Raw genomic sequence first — 27571 nt, 5'->3', positions numbered from 1 at the left:
TGCAAATTGCACCTGTAAAATAAACATTAGGTAATACGTTGTCTTGAAACATTTATTAAAGATTCCATGTTCGATTCTCCCTCCTTCAATCTCGCTAATATAAAAAATAAGTTGTTTTGAAATATTAGACAGTTTTATAGATGCGTGCATACAAGTTACAAATCATCCAAATTATAAACTAAAATCAAAACTGAGTATGAAATCAACATGCGTTTTGAATAAACGTGTCGGCACGGTCAATTGCAGAGATCAAAACAGTGAGTGCCAGCATGTTAATGAGCACGAACAGACTTTCCTTTTTCTTTTCCTCTCTTTCTTTCTTTCTTTCTTTCTTTGGTCAATCCTCTTGCTACGTACCCTCTTTGTTTATTTAACAATTATTTGATATCAAATCAGCATCATGGTCGATCGTAATCGGGCTGGCTTGGCTGGGTCTACATGAAACTTGAAGGCAAGATTCTTTTTTTTTTTTTTTTTGCTGCAATAAATCATTCATCAAGTTTGGTGGTTATTGTTAGGAATTACTGCAATCACACTTCACAAATAATGGGGTCATCATATTCTATTATTATTGTTTTATTATATATATTGATGAAAGCTTGTTGCCATTTTTATATTTTGATTTTTGTTTGCTTGGCAAGGGAAGCTGGCAATTGCTGTGATGATTAAAGTCCATATCCACAGTGGAAAAAGTCAGTTTTGTTCAGAATTATTGTAGCTGGAAATTACATAGGAAGTTGGCCTATGTCTTCACCTTTACTTCTAAAGATTATGCCATTTTAAACCACCCCAACCCCTAAAGACAAAGAAGTGAAGTGAGGGACAGCATGAACTTTATTGGATTTAGAGTACACATTAAAAAGACTTTGTGAACCATTTCCATTTCCCCTAATTCTCGTTAAGATTTACCTTCGCACTCAAGTTTGAATTCATTCTCTCACTTTTTTTTGGATAAAAAAAGAAAAGAAAATACTCACTAAAGGCACTTGAAATTCTTCTTCAACCATCATGAATCATGATCCATCACAAATCCCAATTATTTCACACACAAAGCACGTATTTTCTTTCACAAGTCAAGTCATTAGCCCTACTTTCGTGCCCCCGCAAACAACTTTTCTATCACCAGCCAGCAGCAGCAGCTAAACCCATTATTTATGCCTAACATAAACAATCAATGATCACTAAATCTTTTCTAATATATAAACCAGACAGAAAATGCAACCCTTCAGACACGTAACAACACAAGCGCATCCTAATATTACATATATAAATAAGAAGCAGCCAACAGAAACAGGGCAAAACAATGGCTGATCAGGTTGAGAGCACTAGCCCAGAGGCCATGCCAAGAATGATAGACTTCATGTCCTCAGTTCTCGAGCGAGTGGCCAAATCCAACGATCTGAGCCGGGGGTTCGAGCCGACCCAGAGGCTGTCGCTTTTCCACAGCCTCACCACACCCACCATTACAATCCACAGCTACCTCCAGAGGATCTTCAAGTACGCAGATTGCAGCCCCTCTTGCTTCGTCGTTGCCTACGTCTACCTCGACCGCTTCACTCAGACGCAGCCATTGTTGCCCATCGATTCCTTCAATGTCCACCGCTTGCTCATCGCCAGCGTCTTGGTCTCTGCAAAGTTCATGGATGACATGTAAGCCAGCCTTCTGTTTTAGTTTCTTGAATTTGGGTTCTTTTTCTTTTTCTACTTGCTTGAAATGCTTGATCTTCTTGGTAGGATTTTAGTTCTGGGTTTTGCATAGTTAATCAAATGGGTTCCTTCTTCTATGAGTTTCAAGATTCAAGCTTTTTACCGAACATAAGTTGAATTTATACTTTCATGGTCTCTTTCTCTGTGTCATTATATAATTTGGTCATCTTCTTGTTCAGTTCTTGATTGTTTTGATTGAAACCAATCTCCTTTTTTTTTCTTTCTGTTCTGATGAATTGTGTCACATACGCACATAAAACAAGTGATGGAAGACCTGGAAAACAAGTTGGTTCCATGTTCTTCCAAAATGAGGTTCATATCCTAATTGTTAATGGCATCACCGTTTGGAAGCAACCACCGCCAAAAAGAGGGAAAGAGATGAGGCATGTGAAGGCCTCCGTCTTTTACTAGACAAAGCCCACCTAAGATGTGGTGTAAAATTCCATGCGAGCATGACAGATAATCTGTCATTATTGATGCTAATGACAGCTCAATCAAAGGCCATGTGGATTTTTAGCCAAAGTGTCAATCATTTGCCATAACACAAACGCTTTGCTTCTCAGCTCACTCTCTTTGTTTGCAATGCCAGCAAGAATGTGAACCCATGTGGTGGTCCAATATGACAGCAATGATATGATAGTTGAATATTTAACTTATGGGTTTAATTAAATTAATTACTTTAATTATTCATGCTCTTTGGTTAGAAATATAATTAATCATTTTTATCTACATGGGTTTGTTTGTTGCAGATATTACAACAATGCCTATTATGCTAGAGTTGGAGGGATCAGCACAGCAGAGATGAACCTTCTTGAGGTGGACTTCTTGTTTGGTTTGGGCTTCCAATTGAATGTCACACCTGCAACTTTTTACACCTACTGTTCTTATCTTCAAAGAGAAATGTTGTTGCAATCTCCCCTGCATGTAGCAGAATCTCCTCTGAATTTGGCCAGACGTCTAAAGCTTCATTGCTCCTTCAACGAAGATGAATCCGCCCATCAAAAACAGCTTGCTGTTTAGTCCCTGTCTTTTTCTCTCTGTTTTGTTAAAAAAACAAATCAAAAGAGGTTGGGAGATGTGGGTTTATGTATCACTTCTGGTCTATATGGGCTTAAGCCCATTTGATCTGAGCTTGGGTGTATAATTGAAAAGCCAATATGGTGTCAAAAGAAGAAGTCAAAGCTTTCTCGCTTGAGCCCAATCAAACTTGTAATGCGCTCAAGCTTTTGATTTGCGTGTGCCCACATATTTCCTATGTACTTTTCTTCTGATTTTGACTTTTGTTCATAAATTTTAGTCTCTCTTCTTTTTGGTACTCTCGAAATGGTGGTTTGTTGTACATATGGAGAATTTGTCTTTGCAGTTTGGTTATGAGTCACGCAGCGAAACTAACCGGTAACAAAGAGATCTTAAGTGGTCGCCTTAAAAGTTGTGGAATCCACAAGACAATTAAGAGAAACTCTTAAGTTCACTTGAATGGTTCTACCAAATTAGGGTTTGGAAAGAAACCAAAAGGAAAATTATGAAAATAACCATAAACTTTAAATCTATTTTTAACCTAATAAACGATATTAAAATGCCAAATTGCCCTTATATCGCGGCAAAGCAATATAGCTTAACTTCGTATTGTCACTCCCGTATCATGAATTCAGACACCAGAAACTTCAAAAATACTATTCACTGTAAAATCACTATTCAACCAAGAATTCCGTCCTACGTCAAGTTAACATGAATCCTACTTTAGATCAAAGAGTGACCGATATTCTATTGAGTATTTCAATTGTGCAACCTCAAAAAAATAAATTTTTTAATTATGCGTGTTCATGCATAAGGGAAATTAGTTTATCTACTTAATGTTCTTGACACAACGGTAAAGAATCTTGTAAATTAAAACCATGAGGTCTAATATATGATGGGGAGAGTAGATTATATTGCAACTCATCGAACTATGCACTACATCAACATATTAAATATACTAGCAATGCTTTTATTACATACATATAAAGCTTACACAACACGTGTACCTAGCTGTAATACTTATCATAGTGCACCGGGCCTGGAGGTCATGACAATCATGAACTACTCCCAGCCAATATCTCAGCCATGGTTGTTTCCTCCTCCTCCTCCTCCTCCTCCTCCTCCTCCACCCCAACCAGCGCCGCCCCCGGAATTTCCATAACCAGACCCATAGCCACTACCGTGACCTCCACCACCCCCAGACCCAGACCCAGAGCCAAACCCAAAACCAGACCCCCTCCCAAACCCAGCGGGTGATCTCCCAGACCCAGACCCATAACCCCACCCGCCTCCTGGGGTCGCGCCCCACCCCCAGCTGTAGCCCCAGTTGGGACCATGGGCCGAGCCGCTACCGCTGGTTGGTGGCCCGTTCTCCGCATTCAGCTCCGAAGACATGTCCTTAGAACCACTGCCCTTTCTTCCACCAAAAACAGCAGCACCAGAAGCCCAAGAAAAAGAAGTAGCAGAGATGAAAAGGAAGAGAAAGAGAGTAAATAGAAATGTATTGAGATGCATTTTTGAGTTGGGTGTTTTTTGTGTGTTTGAATTGAAGCTTCTTGTAGTTGGAAAAGCTAGCATGAGATTGTGCATGCTATTTATAATGGGGGGTGATGTGGATGCGCACAATAGCGCACCCGTGACACGACATTAAATACCTAATGATAACTGAGTCTCAAAGAGAGAGAGAAATTAGGATATGCTTTTGCCTATGCACTGCTATGTTTTTGTGGTTCAAAGGTCGGCAGTTGGGACAATTTTACCCACAATTTACAAAAACCAACCACTAAAACGACACTACAGATAAAACCCACCCACCACCGCCTTTCAAGTTTCAACTAACTAAATTATAAACATGACCTTATTCTGGGACTTGGAGGTGTGGAAATTAACGCGGGAACTTTTACAAAGTCGGTTTGTTGCCCGGGAGGGCACGTGGCAACGTAAGCATGCAAGGCAAACAGCACCATTGGAATTTGCTTTTAGTTGAGATGAGACTTGAGAGAGGGGGAGAGAGAGAGAGAGAGAAGAAGGAAAAAAGGGGCTTTTGGGCTCTGTTTAAACGGTGTAGTGGCTGCAATAACTCTCACTTTCCACATTCTTGGGTTGGAGTTTGGATGAAGTTGAAGCTCATCCTGATCCTTTAAAGAAAGAGACTTGATCTCGACACGTGTACGTCAGATCAGTGATGTCAAAGTTTGATGGGGATCTGAGGGTGGACTTAGGGCTTTGACAGTGGGCGACTCGGTTCTGGTTGTGTGCACTTGACGAAATATCTTGAGACATATGGAATGGACCACATTGTCACTTCACTTATTCGGGGAATTTGAGGTAAATATTAAGCAAAAAATGTAATGTAATGTAAAGATGACTACATACAATACAAGGTTACCTCAAACCAAGTTGAGAGACAAATTTCTTGTTAGCTGGGACTTTGGTTTTGTCTGGAATCTAGAGAGCAATGTTAGTGCCATGCACATATTTTGCACATGCTAAAAGCTCCAATTGGGCTCAATCCCCATTAGTTTGCTATATGATCTGAGCTTCGTGCTTATTTTTTTAAAATTTATATATTTGGGCCTTTAAATGTAGGGCAGTCCTCGCTGTGACGCATTTGCCAACGCTAAAATGGGCCTAGTGATCCACAAACACCACTATACCATTGACGACGTATCATATTATTATATGATCAGATATTCTTTCATTCGGATATTTGAACGTTATTAAATGGAGAGAAGTAGGAAGGGAGATAAAAAATACATGCATTCGAACAATAATAACATACGAATAAATAACCGCATAAGAGAATCTCTGATTATATCATATCAAATCAACGGTAAGAAAAACTTTATGATTGATGGAATGGAATGACCAAATTGAAAAGTAGATCCAACCAGTTTAAACAACATTCTCTTTGGCAAAATTCCTATTGTAGTGGGTCACTAATCGAATCCGGATCGAACAGGTTGAACCAATAACTTAGCCACATGACCCAGCCCATGCGAGAAGCACACTCAAGATTGAACCTATTGAGTTTCTATCAAAGTATACAAATGAACAATTTTCTTGCATATATTGTTTCGGCAAACTCTGATGCCCAGTTGAGATTAAACGACCAATAACATCCAAGTTTGCAATAGTGTTTCACAACAATTTGGGCCAATTTGGACACAAAGCAGAATATTAGACTTGCCACAACGAAGCATTCACCAGGACCCATCACATGAGTTTGAATTTGAAATCGAATACAAATTAGTTTTAGTAGAAATGAAATCGTTGGGTCTCACCGAATTTGTTAATGATGATTTGAAATTACAGTAAAAACATCAAAAAACAATTCTTTACAATTCTAAGACAGCAACCAAGTTCATACTCGTCCGCTGAAAGCTCCAAATCAACCCTGCACAAGTTCAAAAATCATAGGGGAATATGTGTGTTATTATAAAATAAAAAAGGGCCATATGAAGTGAATACAATAACAAATAAGAAAAATCATCATCAGAATGGAAAGTTGTTCTCATCCACAGCAAAATTTATGCTGTGTAGGAAGGTGTCCTAAGATTATTCCATATCTCATCAAATGATGAACACTGACTAACCCATCAGAACAATTTTGATACGACACAAAAACACAAAATCAAAAGCAAAACAAGAGAAGAACAATCAACTTAGATTCAGAAGTGTATCAGTTAGCATCACTCGATATTGAACATCTCAGATCAAGTGTTGGATAATATGATTGCTTCATCCCAATCCATGATCCATGACTAAATAGAATTCAAAAACAGAAAGAAAAACAACAATTACAAACATCAGACAAAAAGTCTCAAGTGGGAAAGTGAAATTAACTCAGTGGTGGCGATATAATAATTAGGTTCGATTCTGCCAGCAATTTTCCTCAACTTTAACTCAGAAGAGGGAGCTTGGTATCCTCATAGCAATTTCCTTTCCCACAAAAATTTATAATTAAAAACAATTTTCACAGAAAATCATACGAATTTCTAGGCAATCAAATGAGAAAGGGAAAGAGATGGCTCAGTTCAGCGGGGTTGTCGACACGCAAACTTCTCTATGAAAGAGAAGCCTGCATTCCGGTCTGTTGAGCTTGAATTTCATTGGGTCATCACCGCCATCTCTTTCTCTAATCAACTCATTTCAAACAAAACTAGAAGTCGACACATTGAAACAATTACAGGGCAATTTGGAGGCTGGGAGAGTGAAACTAAACCCTAGATGAAGATAAGGGGCGGGGTTGACTGTGGAATGCGGTCGTTGCGCATCGTTTTATAGAGGCAGAGCTAGGGTTTTCGGCATTCAATGGGCCAATATCATCAACCAAACGCGCAACTAACTGGGCTTTCAAAAATATAACACTCGACCCAAAACTCAATATCTCTTTTCTGTTTCTTTTTTTTTTTCTGGGGATTCTTGTATTAATAATAGAAATAGAAACAATTTATTTTATTTTAATTAGTTGTTATGTTTTAATTATTATTTGCTTATTAAATAATTAGTATTTAAATATATTTTTAAAGAAAAATTTTAAAATTTTAAAAATTATTTATTAAATAATATAATTTGAGAAATACTTAAAACATAATGACTAATGACAGTAATTATACAGTATAGCCGGTCGGCTATACTTTATGAACAGAAAATTTTAAAAGTCTCGCCGCGCGGCTGTACTCTTTAAAACGAATACATTAACAGTATAGCCGGTCGGCTATACTGCATAATAGAAAATTTTAACCATATAGCCGTGCGGGCGTTAGGCTTTACACTAAACGTATAGCCGCCCGGCTGTACTCTATAAATAGAAAATTTTGACTGTATAGCCGGTTGGCTAGACTTTATTTTTTTTCCCTAAAGACATCAGTACATATTGTTTTATATCTGAAGAGTTCAAGCAAGAAAGAAAATGAAGGTTGGCATTCATGGATTAGAGAGGAAGAAACGGAAGAGAGAGGAGGAGTAACCAAGTAGAAATCAAGAAAAGAGTGGAGAGAGAATTTGCAGTCCCATTTCTGCGTGGAGTCCCACATCGACTGCAAGAATAAACTTGTTTAATCCTTTAAGACAGCCACTGGAGGTTTGGAATAGGAGGCCAGGCCACTGGAGGTTTTAAACTTTGAAAACCGTTCGCAGCAGTTCTTTTATGTTTGGAATAGGCACTGACAAATACATATTTATTAATCTTTTCCTTTTCTTTCTGAAAAAAATAAAACACGGGTTTGGTTTGGTATTTTGATGAAGAAGAAGTACATGGTTGATAATAAAAGACGAGACAGTTTAAAGCTTGTAAGCAGAAGAGGCCTCATATACATTTCAGTTTATCATTACCTCATCCAAATGAGATAATCAAGCGATGTAGGCAAGATATGTTTAAATCATCATTGGCCTCGCCTAATATATAACACAAAAACATTGATTGTGATTTTCCTTTGAAGATAAAATAAAACCTGAAAAGAGGAAAAGAAAAGATGACTCAAAGAGTAGGAAAATAATTCCGATCATATCTGAGGTTTTCTTCAAACAAAAACAGAAACAGATGGGATGTGATTGTATGAATGGGAAGAGGAAATAGCAGCTTTTGGTGGCTCCGGCGGATGTAAAGTTATGTAGAAGGGAAAGGTTGTTAGGGTTTGTTGAGTTTGACTCTTCAAGAAAGACGGCACAACAGTCCATGGTCATGAATTATTTGGAAAAATTGAACTGAAACCATACCTCATTTTCCATATATCCATCCATACCCTACACATGATGCCTTATCCAGATTTTGTCATTTTATCTTGGGAGTTTCACTAAAACACCCAAAATGGAGGTTGAAATTATAAAAAAACTCAACACCCAAAACACTTTATAAACACACCCAAAACTCATCATTACACACACTTAAAACCCATTTATAAACACACCCAAAAAGTTGACTTTGATGTTGATTTTGGGTGTGTTTCTATATTTAAATAATCTTGGGTTTTTATAAATACATGTCTACGATTTGGTTTATTTATAAATTTGTATTTTATCTTTGGGTGTTAAGAAAAATAAAGGGAAATGCAGTCCACTCAAAATTCTGTTTCCCCAAAAACCAAAGCATTTATGTATTTTCCATCGCTCTCTTCAAATGTTAGGTAGCTTTTACACGAGTGCTCTCCACATTCAGTTTCAGTGCTCAATTTTCTTTTTAATTTTTTGTATTTTTTTTAAATTTGTCTTCACTTGCCTCGTTCCACACACACAACTAAACTCAGAGAGTTGTTCTCCGCTTTCTTTGGAACTAGTGAAAGCTGAAGAAAAAAACAGAGCTCCCTGCTTTCTGTTTTCTGGGTGCTTCTTAGAAAGCGAGAGAGAGATACAAACACATGCTCTGTTCGGGTCCACTTTTGGCGGTTTAGTTTCCAGCAAACCGGTATTTTACGTACAATTTACAGAGCTCCAGCTCCGGATTCAGCTACGCAAGCCGCAAATCGAGCTCCAGATGGCGATCAATGGCAGCACGGCGATACTCTGTAAACGGTATAGCCGAGCGGCTATACTCTATAAGCGGAAACTTTAGACAGTATACTCGGACGGCTATACGCCATAATAGAAAATTTTAAACGTATAGCCGCGCGGCGAAACTCTTTAAATAGAACTAACGGTATAGCCGTCCGGCTAGACGTTTAAGCAGAAACTTTTACAAGTATCGCCGCTCGGCTATACTCTATAAACCGTATGGATATACCGTTTAAATAGTATAGCCGTTCGGCTATACCCTTTACGTAGCATAATCAGAATTTGTCTTTTTTAATTACTTTAATTAGTTGTTATGTTTTTATTATTATTTACTTGGTGAATAATTAGTATTTAAATATTTTATGGAAAAAAAATTAAAAAATTAAAAACTATTTATTAAGTAATATAATTTGTGAAGTTAATTAAAATATTTAATGGTAATTATTGACTAAATAAATAATAATTAAAAAATAATTAATAATGAAAGTAATTAAATAAGGGTAAGAGATGGCAACGGGTTGACTCAAAAATCATGATTGACGCTCTATGTAATCAAACAAGTCCAGATGTGTTGTTTGAGGGGCATTTTTCATGACATTGCACTGGTTTCTTTTCAGCATAATGGTTCGCACACCCATTCATTGGCATATGATATCCTCATAGTTTAACATGGTTGATCATAAGAGACGAGACAGTTTAAATCTTGTTAGCAGAAGAGGCCTCAGATACATTTCAGTTTATCATTATCTCATCCAAATGAGATACTCAAGCAATGTAGGCAAAATATGTTTAAATCATCATTGGCCTCACCTAATATATAACAAAATCATTCATTGTGATTTTCTTTTTAAGATAGAAGAAAACCAGAAAAATCTGAAATCTGAATAGAGAAAATGACTCAAGAGTTAGAAAATAATTCATTGGAAAAATAAATAAACAGAGGCGATGGTGGAAAAGATGGACATGCAAAGCTTTGATCGAATGGAGAAGCACTGCATTCGATCATCTCTGAGGTTTTCTTCAAACAAAAACAAGATACAGATGGGATGTGATTGTGTGAATGGGAAGGGGAAATGGGAGCTTTTGGTGGCTCCTACGGCGGATGTGAAGTTATTTATAAGGGACAGGTTGCTAGGGTTTGTAAAAGAGAAGGAGCGAACGCGCGTTTTGAGTTTGACTCCTTCAAGTGGGTTGGCCAATCATCACCGTCGGATCAAAGATGGTTTTGATTGTCAAATGTAGGGAACCCGGTTCGACCAAAAATAAATAAATTAATTAAAAAAACCGTGTATAGCCGATCGGCTATACTATTCCTTTTTTAAAAATAAAAAACCCAGTATAGCCGCGCGGCTATACTATTTTATTGGATAAACATCAGGAAAACGGCGTATAGCTGTTTCTTTAAAAATATAGAAAACCGAGTATAGCCGCACGTCTATACTATTCCTTTCAAAAAAAGAGTATAGCCGACCGGCGGTACTATTTCTTTTAAAAAATTTAGAACTCAGTATAGCCGTCTATACTTCCTTTAAAAATTAAAACCTCGCGTATAGCCGTGCGGCGATACTATTTCTCAAATTATTTTTAAAAACCGAGTATAGCCGCCCGGCTATACTGACTCAAGTCACCGTTCAGTTTCTTGGAGAAAATGTGCGGGAGGGCTCATTGTAATCTCAGAGCCGACGACATCCCTAGGGCTTGCCACCGCATGGCCCCGTCCATGGCCATGGACCGGTGAGTCCTTTATTAATTTCTGACTTTGGAAAAAACATGCAAAAATAGACAAAATTACTTATTTAATTTTGGATTTACTAAGGAATCCTTTACATGAGCTTTGATTTGAAAAACTTTTTTCAAAACTCCTCCAAAGTATTTTTTTCCTTTATTAATTTCTAATTCGAACTTTAGTTTTCTCCTACCTTCTTAGCAACCAAACAGATTTCCTTGGGTGTTATTGTCTCTTTGATTGCTTAATCTTACTGATTGAAATGAATTTTTTGGTATGAGCTTAGGTTTCGCCCGTTGTTCAATGTGTCGCCGAGGTAGAATTTGCCTGTTGTTAAGTAAAGAAGACGAAGCAAACGGTGGCGGCTTGTTGTTCATTGTATGAAATGAGGGCTAATCAGTTTCACAAAGAAAACCGAGAAGCCCGATCACTATAAGATGGTAATCGCAATCACATTTGTCTTTCTTAAAATTTCAATCTTGATTCTCCATATAAGCAAGCTTGGATTGCGTTGAGATGTGATTTGAGTTTTTTTAAAAGGGGGTCTAGCCGTTCGGCTATACTATTTCTTTGACAGAATATCGCCGCGCGGCTATACGATTTCATAAAAAACAATTTTAAAAACCGAGTATGGCCCCATGGCTATATGATTTCTTTAAAAAACTTTAAAAATAGTATAGCCACTCGGCGATATTATTTCTTTTAAAAGAATTATATAGACCGAGTATAGCCGCCCGGCTATACGATTTCTTGAAAAAGAAAAACCGAGTATTTCATCAAAAACATATAGAATCAGTTAGTAGCAGTAAAAGGCTCATGAATTTGTTTGGAAGGATTAAGCTTCAGCATATACATAGAGAGAGGAATGCTGTGCCTGATCGTTTGGCTACTTGGAGTCACAACTTGAATCTGGGCTGCTGCTTTTTTGAGGATAGTCCTGGGGTTTGGTGTCTGGGGGTTTTCCACCTTTCTTGATAAAAGAAAAACATATGGAATCTCTTAGAGCTTAGTGAAGGGCCTTAATCTTTATCAGTTAGTGCTCTTCCTCGTGGAACTGAGAGGAAGCATCATAAGGGATATGAGGAGGTCATTCCCCCAACACCAACAGCACAAATGAAAACCTGGGGAAAAGCTGGTGGTACCCATTTGTAGTTCCATCATTCTACTTAAGTTTATCATTGCCATCATGAACATTATCAGTGTATAAACTAGCCATAATAATTTGCGCATTTTCTGGTGCTTAAACAAATAGGATTATCCTTGCTTGCTATTTCTTTTATCACCTACTGACCTCTATTTCTGTTATTGCAATTTCTGTTTACTGTCTTATGCTGTGAGATTGAGATAACGGAGTTAGATGAATTCACACACGCTGCTTTTCGTGGACATAATTCTCTGAACCGTATTCAGAGCTGCATATTTCATACTATTTATTACACTAATGAAAATATACTAGTTAGTTGATGATGATTATGTGAATACCAAACCATTGCAGTGAAAGTGCTGATATGATATGCTTGAATGTGATTTCCATTTACTTGCAGGTCTGTGCTCCAGCAGGAGCTGGCAAAACAAACATAGCTATGATTTCTATTCTACATGAGGTATGCAAATGATTTTGTATTGTGTATGAGTTAATCTGGGTTAATTGCATAGTTAAAATGGCATGGGGACGGCTGTAATGTCATATGTTCTGTTGTATGTATTTCTCTGGGAGGGTTAGTGTGTTAAAGATATCGACTCCTTTTATGTCATGGTGATGTACTTATAGTACTTTTCATGTTGAATTCTACCTATTTAGTTTTTGAAAATATTCAGCATGGTAGTATATCATCCATTCTGAGATTTAGATAGTGAGTCGGCATCGTCTGTGGCAGATTGCACTGCACTTCAAAGACGGTTATTTGCATAAAGATTAATTTAAAATAGTATGTTGCACCAATGAAGGTATCCGCCCTATATAACTCTCTTCCTTTTGTTTTTTGTTTTTGTTTTTTTCTGAGTGGGTGGGGTGGGAAAGTAGGCATTGAAATAGTGGCTTGTTACTTATTATCATGTATTTTTCAGGCATCAGCTGCAGAAATTACATCTACTTTTAGCCATCGCTTATCTCCATTGAATATGACTGAGAGAACTTACTGGAGACATGCAATTTCTAAGAATGAACTTGAAGAAACTCAGGTCATTTTTATCAAATTCTGTGTGCTCCGTGTGCTTTTAACTGTCACCCAAAAGAGGAAAATGAAAACCTTTATGGCTTCACTTTCTTCTTATTCAGAGGATAGTCACAACACCTGAGAAATGGGATGTCATTACTCTCAAGAGAAGTGATATGTCACTTTCAACGTTGGTGAAGCTCCTAATTACGGATGAAGTGCATCTATTAAATGATGATAGAGGCCCTGTAACAGTGGCAGTACTAGTAATCTGAGGGAAACCCAGCTAGACTAAACAAAAAAAATTAGAAAAACAAAACCGCGTATAGCCGTGCGGCTATACTACGCCCGAGCAAAAAAGTAGGAACAGCCTAGTACAGCCGCGCGGCTATACTATTTCTTTGAAAAATCATTTGCAAACCGAGTATAGCCGATTGGCTACTATAAAAATTAGCAAAACTGAGTATAGCCGACCGGCTGTACTATTTTTTGAAAAAATAAGAAAAATCGAGTATGACCGGGCGACTATACTATTTCGTATAGCCGTTCACCGATTCCTTTTTAAAAAATTAGGAAAACCTGAGTATAGCAGAACGGCTATACTATATTTAAAAAAATTACGAATTCCAAGTATAGCCAGCGGCAATACAATAAAAATCTAGTCTTGGAGGAATATGGAGAGGAGGAGGAAGAGTTAGATTTAGAGGCCTAGCTTTGAATCAATGCATGTTGAAAGCATGAAAAAATAATGGGAAAAAAGAAGGTATGAGAGCATACAGTCCCGATCTCTTGGACTATATGGGTCCAAGAGATTTGTAATCATTCACTGTTGAATGTAAATTCAACGGTTCACTCACTATTGCACTCTTTTTAAGAAACTTTTTTGAACCGTTAGATTAACATCCAACGGTAGGTGACCACAAATCTCTTAGACCCTTATGGTCCAAGAGATCGGGGTTGTGAGAGCATATATGAGAATCATGCATAGGATGGTGGGATTTGTTATGTGATTTGGTATTTATATCACACACTCAAAAGTCTCACATAACACACAATTTAATGAAATACAAAATCAGTAAGTTTTTTAATACCATGAGTACTTTTTCTCATCTTTTATATAGTTCCCAAGAAGGTTTTCTACGGGAATATGAGGGGAGCGCTCTCTCTTTTTATATATATTTTTATTTTGTTGAAGTATAATTTTCATTCTAGATAAGCAATACAAGATAAAAGAATAGCCCAAAGTGAAGGGAGCGATCTCTCACAATGTTGTGGAGACTCCATGTGGAGTTCCGTTTTATGTTATTGTGAGAGAATTGTAGCATTCATATTGAGTAGTCTCATTCTATAATTTATTGAAGTCATGATCTAAACTCTAACACGAAATATGATTCTTCGACTTGAACATTGAATTCTAGACTTTTGGACTTGTATTGCACACATGCAACTCAAACACTAGCGACTTCATATGGATTCAAAATCTATGTCATTGTAAGAGAGTTGGCACATAGGAAAGTTTAAAGTTTCTTGTAGTTATGATCTCAAAACTCAAACTCGAGACATGGGTCTTGAAGGTTAAATCGTATACCTTTGGATTCGTAATGCACACGTGCAGCTCAACACACTAGTTTCTCCATGTGAATTCAGGCTCTACGTCATTGTGAGAGAGTTGGCACATAGGGCATGCTCGCTCAAAAATTTATTGCAATTATGAGCTCAAAATTCAGACTTTCAAAATTTGAATTGTAGACAGGTGGACTCATAATGCACACGTGCAACTCAAACACATTACCCTAATTCAGGAGTCGAGACTCGAATCATGAACACTAGAATCCCATCATATACTCTATTAAACTTGAACCTCCGAATTAAAACTTAAGAACCTATCCCAAATTTGAATTTAAATTGATTCCAATTTGCAACCCAAACAATAGAATGAATTCCATTTCTCACTTGATTTCATTACAACAACCAAACAACTCCCAAGTGATTGCCAATCAAGAAATAAAGTTCAAGGCTTCAATGAGACAACGACATGAAAATGAAAGTTCTTTTCTCCCATCCATCATCCATGGCATATTTTGTTTTCTAATACACTAATCATTGAGTTCGAATTTATTGAGAAGTTTGGCGTTTCTAACCGAATGATATTCCATGTCCAAGTCTATACACTCTGGAATTGCATTGTTGGCCAAACAATATTCCATGGTCGTGAATTATTTGGAAAAGTCGAATTGAAACAATACCTCATTTTCCATATATCCATCCATACCATACACATAATGCCTTATCCGGGATAGAATGAACGTACAAGGTCTTTTTCATTTAGCTAACCAAACACACGATACCAATGGAGATACTACTATTCAGTTTCAGTGCTCAATTTTCCTTTTATTTGTGTATTTTAAAATATTTTTTGGTCTCCACTTGCCTCGTTCCACTGGGAAAACGAAACACACACAACTAAACTCAGAGCGTTGTTCTCTGCTTTCTTTGGAACTAGTGAAAGCTGAAGAGAAAAACAGAGCTCTCTGCTTTCTGCTTTCTGTTTTCTGGGTGCTTCTTAGAAAGCGAGAGAGAGATAGAGAGAGAGAGACATGCTCTGTTCGGGTCGACTTTTGGCGGTTTCGTTTCCAGTAAACCGGTATTTTCCGTACAATTTACAGAGCTCCAGCTCCAGATTCAGCTACGCAAGCCCCAAATCGATCTCCAGATGGCGATCAATGACGTCCGAGCCCGAGTCCTCTTCTTTTGCTCCTTCTATCGACTCCGATCCCACTGATACAAACCCCGCCGGGTACTCTCTCTCTCTCTCTCTCTCTCTCTTCATGTTTGGCAGTTAAGAATAGGTGGGAAAATAATAACAGAAACTGAAAACTTTAACTGTAGCTTGCAAACAGTTTTGGTGTTTCAAATTTTATGCTAAAAGCCATGTGCCTAATGTGTGTGAAAAATAAGGTTGTGGCTGGTAATATATTCATCGTTTTATAATAAGATTCTTGTTATGTGATTGGGTTGTTCTGCAGATTCTGTATCATAGAGGGGCCTGAAACAGTCCAAGACTTTGCCAAAATGGAGTTGCAAGAAATTCAGGATAATATTCGAAGTCGACGCAACAAAATTTTCTTGCATATGGAGGAGGTGGGCTACTCTCTCCCTTTCTCAGTTTTGCTTTGGTTATTAATTTTGTAAAATAAATGAGCTTCAATATGTGTAGGTTCGCAGGCTGAGGATACAACAGAGGATTAAAAGCGCAGAGCTTGGAATGTTAAGTGAAGATCAAGAAAATGAACTACCTAGTTTCCCATCTTTCATTCCATTCTTGCCTCCCCTGGTGAGCTTATCTCTCTAGACTTGTATTTATATCTTATATGATTAATAAAGGTTCCAGTAACCTTGACAATTTCATTTTCCCCAACTTGTTTCATCCATATTTTGTTGTTTCCTGTTAAAATCACATGGTGAATGCATTGCTTGCAGAGTTCAGACAACCTTAAGCAGTATTATGTTGTTTGTTATTCAATTATTATGGCGTTTATCCTTTTCGGTGGCCTCCTAGCACCCACTGTAAGTTGTTTATGCGTTAACTTTTAGTTATAACTTATAAGAGAGTATATTGGTCAACATTTTCTGAATTTGCAAGTAGAAAAGTCAGAAAATGAGAAACCTATCAAATAAGCATCTTTTTAATTTTCAATTTAACACGGATTCAATTACGTTTCTAAACTCTTTTTTCTACCCCTCCCTTTATATTAATCTTTCAGTTGGAGTTGAAACTGGGAATAGGAGGCACCTCATATGAAGATTTTATAGAAAGTGTGCATCTGCCATTGCAGTTGAGGTATGGCTCATATCTTACACTGTTAACCCTCCATCGCTCTACTAATTATTGTTTTGAAATATCAGATTATCTATCTTGACATGAACCCATTTTGTGACTGAAATGTGGGAACCAAAAGCACTAAACTTTACTACGCGAACTGATATATCTAAACCTTACGAGGATCCCCAAGTTTTGCACATTGGACAAAAAAACTAGGATGTCATCTATCTTGACATGAAGCTAAATTATGACCATACGACATTTTTAGTTTGGTTTATTGAACTGCTTTGCTTTCACATTGCAGTCAAGTTGATCCCATAGTGGCATCCTTCTCTGGAGGAGCAGTTGGTGTCATCTCCGCATTGATGATTGTTGAAATCAACAACGTAAAACAGCAGGAGCAGAAAAGATGCAAATATTGTGTTGGAACTGGTATAACAATGTCCTATATTTCTGACTTTTACCTATAGGTTTTAGTGTAGCTTTTAATGTTTCTGATTGAGATGTTTGTATTGTTTGCATGTCAACTACTTGGTTTGGACTATCTGAATTAGCTAAATCTAGGGCTGCATCTTCAGCTAGGAAGTAGGCCTATCAAGTTTTTCCTCTCCAAGTTGACCATGTCCCGGCTTATATATGCACTTAGTGTAATTTCGTTATGTTTACCTTTTCTATATTAGCTATGAACGTTCTTGGAAGTTCCCGAATGAATTATACATTATGTTTACCTTTTCTATATTAGCTATGAACGTTCTTGGAAGTTCCCGAATGAATTATACATACTTCCAATTTAATATGTGTTCACGGTTTGATGAATTGCTCGACCAAATTGTTTATTCAAACTCAGAGTGTTTATTTTAATTCTTGACCTGTTTATTTGATAATTATGCAGGATATCTCGCTTGTGCCCGCTGTTCAAGCACGGGAACCCTGGTTCTTACCGAACCAATATCAGCAGTCGATGGAGATCAGCCCCTATCACTGCCAAAAACGGAAAGGTGTTCAAATTGCTCAGGAGCGGGAAAGGTTGGATATTTAAAATGTCACTTAATGTTTTTGCGTACTAAATCCTCTTCCTGTTGCCATATAAGTGTATCTGCCTCATCATACATATTGACTCGCTGCTTCAGGCGTTTGATGACTGATATATGTTTGCTATATTTAACACTGTTCTGTGATATGGCAGGTAATGTGCCCTACATGCCTTTGCACGGGAATGGCGATGGCAAGCGAACATGACCCTCGGATCGATCCCTTTGATTAGAAGCACACTGCTGTCATTAGTTGCTCCCTTACCACTGTAAACCTCTTTTTCTTACTTTTGATGCCACACATATATCCTCCATCTGAGTTGTGACATAACCAAGGAACACTCTGTATATATCAACTGTTCAAGAATATGATTAGACTTCTGAACGCAATTGAAAGGTTTTCTTCACTTGTGCAACTTTCCCCGACAAGTGCGCTTTTGTCAAAAGCAACAAAAATGGATTGTATAATTAACAGTTACACTATTATTCAGAAAATTTACATATTTTATGGGTTTTACTACCAATCCTACATTCGATGCCATTGAATTTACTGGTAAAAAGACGTTTCTGTAATGATCCTCCGACTGTAGATCTTCTTTCTTCTTCAACCGCTTGCTTCAGGGAACTGCTGATGTCATCTGATGCCCAAGCTACCGATATATGAGGGCGAGGATCCTGCCATGAACAACATCCAATATTGTGAATTCTTTATTCTGAGTTATAAGTAAAAATTTTGCACTATCACTTGCTCCAATTAACCAATGCCAACCTTGTAAAATTCAGGAAGATTGTGAAGCTTATACACCTCATTGACAGCTTGAATCTGCTTTGTTATCTGAAATCAATTGAAGTTGAACAGTATCACATTTAGAGTTAAGAAGCAAGCAAGCAAGATATCAATGTTTCAAAATCCCATGTTTTTGGCTTACTGCTTCCTAAATTTTACATCTATATAAAAACTCAGAACAATAAGAACTGGATCAAGAGAGAAAGCTTGCAATCATACCTCAGCTAACCCAGCAGCAATAACTTCTATCGACACAAAGGTCCGGGTGTGATCATCGTTAACAAAAACCTCCCACTTGCTAAAATCAATCCAATACCTGTTTTACCATAACAAAATGTGTTAGAAACCAAAAATGGGAAATGGGTTACAGCAAATTTGCAGCATTATGTTCAACAAAGGAACTAAAATTCATGCACACAATAGAATGTAAGTAACCATACCGCCTCTGAATCTGAAGCTTCTGCCGAAGCATTGTGACCAGGGAGTCAATCTGGTGCACTCGGATTGGTACAGTTCTTCCCAGACTTATATGGAACTCTCTACCCAAAGCAACCTGTTCAAGCTTGTGCTCATCCTTGCGCAAAATCTCAAGAGGGACGTCCACGTCGACAGCATGGAGACCGGTCACCAGAGAAGCTAGCTTGTTCAAAAATAAGGCCATCTCTTTCCTTGGTGCTGATGGTATAAAAACTGCAGGTACATAATCAAACAAGGGTCTAAAGGCTCTAAGCTCAAAGTCATGTCATTTGCTAATGGAATCTGCTAATGAAACTGCAAGTACTGAATTAAACAAGGGTCTAAACGCTCTAAGCTCAAAGTCATGGCATTTGCTAATGGAACTGATAATTAGAGAATTTGATTACCTGGGATGTAGACATGTACTGCGTAGTTCCCTTCCACGTGAGGAAAGTTCCTCACTCTGCCGGGCTGAGCGCTTGGTGAGAAGTCCAGAAATCCTTCACAGTCAAAACATCAAACACTTGATCGACAACAGAATTGAAAATTCAAAACCATACAAAAACAAGGCAAAAAGAGAGAAAATTGATTGCAATTAGTAGTTACCAAAGGAATTGGGACTGTTGAGAAGTGACAGAGGAGGTGGGGGCAGAGCAGAGCTCGATTCTTCGGAGTTTTTGAGCTCTGGACGTGGAGCTAGCGACTCGGAGTCTGAGTCCGACGACGAGTCTCCGTACGAGGCTCTCAGGGCATCCATTTTCAATCTGACGGAAAAACTGAACCACACTCTCGAGTCTTGCTATTAACTTTCGGGAAGTAGTACTAGTGGGCCTGATAGTTGGGCTGCTGTAAAAAGGCCCAATGTTCATATTTCCAACAGCCGAAATAGGAGGGAAAACCAAAACAAAACGGACACATTTTGGCCCCTTTCGCTCCTTCTTCTAGGGTTTGCCTGGACATTACATCAGGCCAAGCTTCCGTCGCATGTTCCGAAACAACAATGTCGACGTCCAAAGAAAACATTCAAACGTACGGCAGACGAGGACTCACAGAGGAACAAAGAAACCGAATCTCTCTGAATTTCAGAGCCGCCAAGGCCCTCATTGCTCGTAAACGCCCTCGCCACGACGCCGTTTCCCCTGATCACTTTCCTCATAACAAGTAAGACTCACACCCTTTTACTCTGTTTGCTGTTAGGGTAAATGATTAATTCAAAATTCCATCGTGTTTTGTAATTCCAGAATTTGTGGTAGAAACGGAATTCAAACACCAGCTCAGCTGAATAGCATCCAGAGAGTTACTCTTGCTGAGCTACCTATAAACACGCCATCTCCGTCTCCATTCTCAGCGAATTGCTGCAAGTCAGACGGTGGCGAATATAGCAGCGCTTCATGTTCTGGTAGCTTAAGCATTAACCGGATTGAATCAAGCGTATCAGTATCAGGATCAGATTCTTTCACAACTCCAATCAGGCAACCCCAATGTTCAACTTCATTTGATTCTTTCTCCGCACCTCGATTTCTAGACGAAGATGATTTCGATGAGAGTATTTTGCAAGAAATTGACGCTTTGATCGAGCAGAAACCAAGCGTGGAAATTCACCATGATGATATTGAGAGTTGTGATGGTGATGCTAATACCGCTTCAGTGCTGCCTGTGAATGCTGATAATCAGACAGATTCTATCAACCATGGATTGCCGAACATGCCAGATGAGTATTCGAAGTATTTGCTTTCTCTCAATGAGAGGCAGCTCGAAGCGGCTTGCAGCGATATTTCAATACCTTTGATGATTGTTGCTGGCCCTGGAAGCGGAAAGACTTCGACTATGGTTGGCCGTGTTCTGATGCTGCTTAATGAGGTGTTACCGCCTTTTCTCTCAATTTTGAATCTTTTTTTGTTCCCCTCTCTTTTTTTAGCTTATGATCGTTCGTTTTGTTTTGTATTCTTAGGGCATTAGTGCATCGAATATTCTAGCCATGACTTTCACTACAGCAGCAGCTGCCGAGATGAGAGATCGAATTGGAGCTGTGGCTGGGAAAGCAACTGCCAAACAGCTTACAATCAGCACATTTCATTCATTTTCGTTGCAGCTTTGCCGATCACATGCTGAGAAGTATGCTGTAGATTCACCTCCCTTGATTTTGATTCTTGAACAGCATGAATATATTGTTGATAACTGAGTCTGACTAATGCTTTAGACTTGAGCGCACACTGGAGTTCTTGATATATGGACATGGACAACAGAGAAGAGCCATTATTGAAGCTGTGCGGTTATTGGAAGATGAAAAGAGTAGAAAGAATCATAGTGTTGCCATAGTTGGCGAAGAGTCTAACAGTATCACGTCTCCACATCATTATAAGGATGCGTCAAAGAAATGGCAGAAGTTTGTGACTCAGGCAAAAGCTTCTGGAAAGACTCCAGCCGAATACAGAAAAATGGGTGATGAGACAGGAGTAAGCTCATAACTAGACGTTTCAGTTAGCTTTTCATGTACTATTGCTTATGAGTTTTAGCTCTGGATCTGAATCAGGGGAAAATTCTTGGGAACTACAATGATATCTTAAAATCTTGTAACGCTTTGGACTACCATGACCTAATTAGTTACTCTGTGAAGCTGCTCACTGATTTTCCTGAAGGTCTGTATCATCTAAGTAAATTAATTTAATTTATCTAATCTCACAAAAGCTAAGTGTTAATACTTTTTGTTTGTTCTGTTAATAAGTGTTGAAGGAGTGCCAGGATTTATGGAAAGCTATTGTGATAGATGAGTTTCAAGACACCAGTGCTATGCAATATAGTTTTCTGCGGATTCTTGCATCTCATAACCACATAACCATTGTTGGTGATGATGATCAGGTATGCTGTTTATTTCTTGAACCACCACATTATGGCAGTCGAATTGTTTTTGCTCTCTCTCTCTCTCTCTCTGAGTTCATTCTAATCAAGATCCTGCCGCAGTCCATTTTCAGTTTCAATGGGGCAGACATTTCTGGATTTGATTCCTTTCGTAGAGATTTTCCAAATTACAAAGAGGTTCGCTTTGCACTTGACTGCTATGTTATGTCATGTCATTCATAGTTTCTTGATTATTATACAGAACATATTCATATATTGTATAATTTCTAGAAAGAAGTTTTATTTTATGGGTATATGTGGAATTTGATATAACTTTATGATTCAGATTAGACTTAATAAAAACTATCGGTCTACACGCTATATTGTGGAAGCTGCATCTTCTGTTATAAAAAACAACAAGAAGCGATGCCAACTAAAGAATGTTGAGACCGACAACTCTTCTGGATCTAAGGTATTTAACCTTTCCCTGCTCAAACAAGTAAAATTTGATGTCATTTACAATCCTTTTAATTAGTGACACAATTCTAAATGGTTTTGCTGGTAAAACTTAGGTAATTATCAAGGAAAGTCACAATGAGGATGCACAATGTGCCTTTGTTGTTGACAAGATCCTGGAAACTGCATCTAACCGGTCAGATGCAGGGTGCTCCTATGGAAACATAGCAATCCTTTACCGGAGGCAGGTCAAGCTTACTTGCCCTAGTGTGAATGTGAATGAAGTAAATCATATAATACATCTTTGACATATTTTACTTTGTATATTATACTACAGGTATCAGGAAAAGTCTTCCAAACAGCCTTGCGTGAAAGGAAAATACCATTTAATATTCATGGAGTGGCCGTTTATAGGAAGAAGGTAATTGGTACTTTTCCAGATTACAGAACCTATTTTCTCAGCTCTTTATTTATTTTGCCAATTTATTATTATTATTTTTTCATAAGGTAGTTACTGTAATGCACAGCTTATGCTAGTAAGAATGCAAACAAGAACTGTAATTGACGTAAGGTTTTCACTTATTTTTTTTTTTCACCTGAATCTTGGCATCACTGGTCCTTTTCGTTGTTTTTTGTTACTAGATTTTCATTGCCATTTTGACCTGATATTCCAAGAAGGGTTTGGTATACAACTGCGGAGTAATTTGTGAAATTGATTCGAAGGTTTTGGGTACTCTGTGATTGTAGTTATTGGTTGTTGATGTAGTATGTGTCTTATGGTAGGTAGTCAGAGCCATTATTGCTATGGTCAAAACAACTTTGCCTGATTGTGATGATGGATCATATCGTCAAGTCTTCAAGGCTTTACTTCCTTTTGAGAAAGAGGAAAAGAAGAAGGTATCACAATGAACATCATTTTTAACGTTCTTTTCAGCATTTACAGTTTACTTGCTTGCGCTATTGAGATTTAATCTCCCTTTTTTTCACATGTAGTCTTTAGGCTCACGTCTCTGAATATCTCTCTCTCAGGTAATTGAATATATAGACAAAATTTCGGCTCATAGAAAATGCAGCTTCATATCAGCTGCTTGTGACATCTTTAGTGCAAAAATTTCTGGTACCTTGAAGAGGTGTGTATCACAATATTCTTTAACATTTTTGCATGGTTACCTCTAAATATACATGTATCTTTTTATCTAGTGAGGAAGTACATTTATGTATCCATAAGTTTTGCCGTAAAGTAATTGTAGGTCCAGCAATTTATTCACAATTCAGGCTTATTAATCATTATATGTACTGCCATTTATGTATATATTTTTGCTCCTCTCTCTTGTCTTTTATTTTTTGTTCTTATTTCATATGACAAGTGTTTAAAATCTTTTGGTTATGTACTGAGTTGTGGTCTCTTTGATTGATTATAGGACTCAGCTTACCCAAGGACGCAAGGTGCTGTTAACACTAGAGATGATTTCAAAGCTTGTTCACAGGGTAAATAGATTTGGTAAAATGTAGTAGATCTGACTCACTGCTTCTTGTGGGATGTCACCGTAGTTGTTTGTGAATTTTAATATATAGAAAGAATATAGTTTTTAAAAATTCGATGATAAAAAATTCTTTCTCCTTTGGTGATTTGTAATATGGTCTAGTTATCAATTATTGCAACGCTGTATAGTTTCATGCGACCTTGTTAGATCTATGTTCTTAATTCTTTCAATATATAATGCAAAGTTTTATAGCCTCTGTTAGATCTATGTGTTTCCAAAGAGGTAAAGTTTGTTCTCGTAGTCTCTGTCTTCATATAATGAGAGAAATGTGCATTTAGTCGTTAGCTTTAGTTATGAATATACGTAGTAGTCTCACTTATCAATGCATACAGGAACAATCGATTTCAGCTGTCATAACTTCAGTGGCAAACATGGTACCACAGGTTCGTCTTACATTTTGCACCGTTGACATGGTTTTTTTAATGGAATTATTTCCTTATTAAATTTTAGGAATGAGGAGCACCATTCTATACCATTTTATGCGTTTATGCTTATATTCAATTTTTCATTAATAATTTCTCGTTTGACTTTCAATTCTTAGAAGTACCTTCTTGAGCAACGTGCGGTTGTTGATGTTGATGGAGGAAAATTGCTAAATGAAGACAATGACATGAGATCTGTAAGTTTGGCGCTTTATGCTGATGGTAACAGAGGTCAATTACATAATGATTGTGAGAACTTATTTTCTATTTCTGTTAAAGTTAAGTTAATCTTTGTTCTCATATAAATCTTGGTCCATCTGTGTGGTTGTGATGCAATTATTCTCACTGCAGGTTCTTCAGTACCTACTGGATGACATATCTGATTTCTTATCAACTCATTTTGTTGCGGGACATGGGGATAGAGAAGTCGTAAAAGAAAAAGGTTGTGTTAGTTTACTTAAAGCTTTCATTGACTGCATATCTGAGAGGGAGAATGAAAATTTTCGTTCCCGAAGACATGACAACCAGAGTTCTGTCACCTTGACTACCATCCATCAGGTTCTTTATCTTTTTGATATTTCCCGTGACTGCCGTCCATCAGCTTAAGAATCAAAGTTCTTATATTTGTGAAAATTTTGCTATTGGTATTCCTCTGGAGTTCTGCAAATATTCTTGGCTTACTGCCTTTCTCTTTCCTTCTCTTGCAGTCAAAAGGTTTAGAGTGGGATATTGTTTTTATAATTAAGGTACTTGCCCTGCATAATGATTTTATCATTGTCACTTCATTTGTTCATTCAGTTATTTATAGTTGATCTGTTTTTTGTCCTTAGAGATGCTGATGCTACCTAACTGATATTTCTGTACCCTTATATTCATGAAGATATTACAATATCTTCAAAATCATATTAGCTTGCTTTAATGCTCATATCAATAACACAGGTAAATGAATCTGAGATTCCGTTGTTGCATGAATTCAATGGCGTTGCAAAAGAAAATGGGACCTCCATTGAGGTATGCACTAAATATTTCAACATTTCTTTGTTACACACGAATTTTGTATTGTTGTACTCAATGGTTCCACTCTAAATCATAGGAGGAGAGACGCCTGTTATATGTTGCAATGACTCGTGCTCGGAGAAAGCTTTTCATTCTTTATGTTACGATGGATTCCAATTGGCAGGTTTGTTTTAGTTTGATTTTTTCATCCTTTCTTGTTATGCTTTGACTAATAAGGTGACTCCTTCAGATGCTTCAACCTTCGCGTTTTCTCAAAGAAATTCCAAATCATCTTCGAGAAGTCCAGGTATGTTTTACTGTTCATTTTCCTTAATTGTTCTGACATTTAGTCAAACTTACAAGTAACAAAGAATCACAAATAAGTGTTGCAATGTTTGCAATTAAAATCAACTGATGTTTACTTGCCGCTGAGACTTGCACCTTGCAATGAGAAATCTTAGTCTTTTAACTACTTTTTTTACATCAATGTTTGAGTTTGCATGTCGAAGTGCTTTAATTGTACTTGTCATAATGCTATATCATCTTGAGTCTGGTGTGGATGAATGAAATTTTTGGTTTGTAGGCTGACATAAGTACACAAGACTTGCAATCAAAGAATCCTGACACTTCAAAAGGAACTACTCGGTCTACAGCTGATCTACAACCAAACATCCAACCTTCTGAAGTAGATTCAGTGCAAAATGATTTTCACCATAGTAAATTTGATGAAGCTTCTGCAAAGTTGATAGAATTTGCAGAGGGAAATAGTGGCAATGGTTTCTTAAAAAGGTTTTGCTTCCAATTTTGATGGGTAGAGCATTTTTGGTTGCTTATATTAATGCCTAACTTTATTCATCTGTCACTGTCTAATAGATTCAGTGTGGATGAGAGATCGATTGTCTCACATTTATTTAATGAGTGGGCTAAGAAGCAAGCATTTCAAGATCCTAAGAGGTTGCTTGACAAGGTAGATGAGAATTACACTGTTTTGACTATAGACTTTCTAACTTTTAATTGGAGTCAATGTGAATGGTAATGCTTAATTGTACCTTTAACAGGTTGGTTTTGTAATAGATGAACGCCTACGAGCCAAGAACTATAAACACAAGGTTTTAAATTTAGTCCTTTAAATTTCAATAAAATGACTATTCTACCTCTGTTTTTTAGCTCACTTCGTTTTTGTTTGCATACTTTGTGTATACCCTTGTGATGCATCTACTTTGTTATATCACTTATTTACTCTTCTGCAACTCTCAGGATGTTTTGCGCTTGCTGAAGTCTTGCCTGAAATGTGACGATGCATTTCATTATGTGCAATATGTAAGATACTTACCAATTTGTTGAAGAAAAATTTCTGAAATTAAACAAAAGAATATATAAATTTAGCTTTCTTTGTCATCAACTTCTGTTCCTAATATGCAACTATGACTATTTGAATTCAATAGATTTGTGCACAGCTTCACATCAGAATTATACTTTTTTGTCATAGGTTTTGAGATGGCAGAAAATACCTGCTGATCAACGTGCTCATTTGATGCGGGAAAAACAGGTTAGGTTTTAGTTTAAGATAGTTTGCTCTGTCATACATTGTCCCTAAATCATATTTAGTTGTCGTTGTTGTAATTCAACACATGCTTTTAGGAACATTTCCAGAAGTTAAGGATCGAGAACTCAATGGGTTCGTCCATACCAACACCGAAACAGGTAGCTAACACTCACCATTAAATTAGTCCCTTGTTAAACACTTCAGTCGAGCTTTCAAGTTGATTCTAGATGGTTAGGAGACCAAATTCTAAATCCTTTCTCATGTTTGATGATCAGATTTCTTATCTGCAAAATCTGGGATGCACCGTGGCTCCTACATCGCGCCTCCATGCTTCTCGCTTGATTGAGCAGTACAAGTCATTGTGAATAAAGATGGTTCTGTGGAAAGGTGATCATGTTTCTTAACGAGAGTAATGGTGATCATATTTTGTTGAAGTTTCTGTCGTGACTCGTGTTTATTGTAAATACCATCTTATCTTGTAATTTATTTCCTGTTTATTGTAATAAATAATAATATCCTTTGTTCGCTGTTAATATGTGTTTACCACATATCGTTAATAGTTAATTCTGGTATG

General features: G+C 37.4%; 5 protein-coding genes, 1 long non-coding RNA gene and 5 other non-coding genes across 13 annotated transcripts; 3 read left to right on the top strand and 8 right to left on the bottom strand.

Moving 5' to 3' along the window:
* Positions 1-1065: 1065 nt before the first annotated feature.
* On the top strand, positions 1066-3031 carry LOC148917475 (cyclin-U4-1-like). Its single transcript, XM_089051947.1, has 2 exons — positions 1066-1650; positions 2457-3031. Exons 1-2 carry the CDS (start codon positions 1304-1306, stop codon positions 2725-2727), a joined length of 618 nt encoding a protein of 205 aa, XP_088908073.1. The 5' UTR covers positions 1066-1303; the 3' UTR covers positions 2728-3031.
* Positions 3032-3608: 577 nt separating this feature from the next.
* On the bottom strand, positions 3609-4509 carry LOC103333016 (uncharacterized). The gene has a single exon (XM_008235817.2). It carries the CDS (start codon positions 4312-4314, stop codon positions 3805-3807), a length of 510 nt encoding a protein of 169 aa, XP_008234039.2. The 5' UTR covers positions 4315-4509; the 3' UTR covers positions 3609-3804.
* Positions 4510-5977: 1468 nt separating this feature from the next.
* Positions 5978-7069, bottom strand: LOC148917470 (uncharacterized). The gene is made up of 2 exons (XR_016126577.1): positions 6571-7069; positions 5978-6121 (listed from the first exon to the last, which is right to left on the bottom strand). It is a non-coding gene; the product is annotated as an uncharacterized LOC148917470 (long non-coding RNA).
* Positions 6213-6309, bottom strand: LOC148917474 (small nucleolar RNA snoR31/Z110/Z27). Its single transcript, XR_016127573.1, has one exon. It is a non-coding gene; the product is annotated as a small nucleolar RNA snoR31/Z110/Z27 (small nucleolar RNA).
* Positions 6390-6478, bottom strand: LOC148917473 (small nucleolar RNA snoR31). Its single transcript, XR_016127579.1, has one exon. It is a non-coding gene; the product is annotated as a small nucleolar RNA snoR31 (small nucleolar RNA).
* On the bottom strand, positions 6567-6667 carry LOC148917472 (small nucleolar RNA R30/Z108). The gene has a single exon (XR_016127576.1). It is a non-coding gene; the product is annotated as a small nucleolar RNA R30/Z108 (small nucleolar RNA).
* On the bottom strand, positions 6751-6855 carry LOC148917471 (small nucleolar RNA Z107/R87). The gene has a single exon (XR_016127580.1). It is a non-coding gene; the product is annotated as a small nucleolar RNA Z107/R87 (small nucleolar RNA).
* A 2861-nt stretch (positions 7070-9930) lies between the features above and the next one.
* Positions 9931-10025, bottom strand: LOC148917469 (small nucleolar RNA SNORD34). Its single transcript, XR_016127611.1, has one exon. It is a non-coding gene; the product is annotated as a small nucleolar RNA SNORD34 (small nucleolar RNA).
* A 5459-nt stretch (positions 10026-15484) lies between these two features.
* LOC103333014 (protein ORANGE-GREEN, chloroplastic) lies at positions 15485-18359 on the top strand. 2 transcript variants are annotated; one of them, XM_008235815.3, is made up of 8 exons: positions 15485-15895; positions 16125-16239; positions 16316-16432; positions 16579-16665; positions 16863-16939; positions 17226-17353; positions 17814-17947; positions 18108-18359. In XM_008235815.3, the coding sequence occupies exons 1-8, from the start codon at positions 15696-15698 to the stop codon at positions 18183-18185; spliced, it is 936 nt and encodes a 311-aa protein (XP_008234037.1). In that variant the 5' UTR covers positions 15485-15695; the 3' UTR covers positions 18186-18359. The 2 variants fall into 2 exon arrangements, with proteins under 2 accessions (XP_008234037.1, XP_008234038.1); XM_008235816.3 differs by lacking the exon at positions 16579-16665.
* A 10-nt stretch (positions 18360-18369) lies between these two features.
* On the bottom strand, positions 18370-19994 carry LOC148917468 (U6 snRNA phosphodiesterase-like protein). The gene is made up of 6 exons (XM_089052668.1): positions 19802-19994; positions 19603-19695; positions 19180-19429; positions 18959-19055; positions 18722-18787; positions 18370-18627 (listed from the first exon to the last, which is right to left on the bottom strand). The coding sequence occupies exons 1-6, from the start codon at positions 19950-19952 to the stop codon at positions 18436-18438; spliced, it is 849 nt and encodes a 282-aa protein (XP_088908794.1). The 5' UTR covers positions 19953-19994; the 3' UTR covers positions 18370-18435.
* Positions 19995-20064: 70 nt separating this feature from the next.
* Positions 20065-27545, top strand: LOC148917467 (ATP-dependent DNA helicase SRS2-like protein At4g25120). Of its 2 annotated transcripts, none has more exons than XM_089052666.1 (27): positions 20065-20356; positions 20437-21055; positions 21147-21310; positions 21396-21651; positions 21729-21834; positions 21921-22054; positions 22157-22231; positions 22380-22505; positions 22606-22737; positions 22827-22910; positions 23273-23386; positions 23519-23619; positions 23911-23977; positions 24366-24416; positions 24575-24652; positions 24807-25013; positions 25163-25201; positions 25395-25466; positions 25549-25635; positions 25702-25758; positions 26035-26240; positions 26325-26418; positions 26510-26560; positions 26709-26771; positions 26941-27000; positions 27093-27155; positions 27273-27545. In XM_089052666.1, the coding sequence occupies exons 1-27, from the start codon at positions 20196-20198 to the stop codon at positions 27360-27362; spliced, it is 3357 nt and encodes a 1118-aa protein (XP_088908792.1). In that variant the 5' UTR covers positions 20065-20195; the 3' UTR covers positions 27363-27545. The 2 variants fall into 2 exon arrangements, with proteins under 2 accessions (XP_088908792.1, XP_088908791.1); XM_089052665.1 differs by having other exon boundaries at positions 26507-26560.
* Positions 27546-27571: the final 26 nt, after the last annotated feature.

Source organism: Prunus mume, linkage group LG5 (genome assembly GCF_029339155.1).
Source record: "Prunus mume cultivar Tortuosa linkage group LG5, ASM2933915v1, whole genome shotgun sequence".
Taxonomy (NCBI): Eukaryota; Viridiplantae; Streptophyta; class Magnoliopsida; order Rosales; family Rosaceae; genus Prunus; species Prunus mume.
Note: the sequence above shows the minus strand (reverse complement) of the source record. Positions and strands in the feature narration are given on the sequence as shown.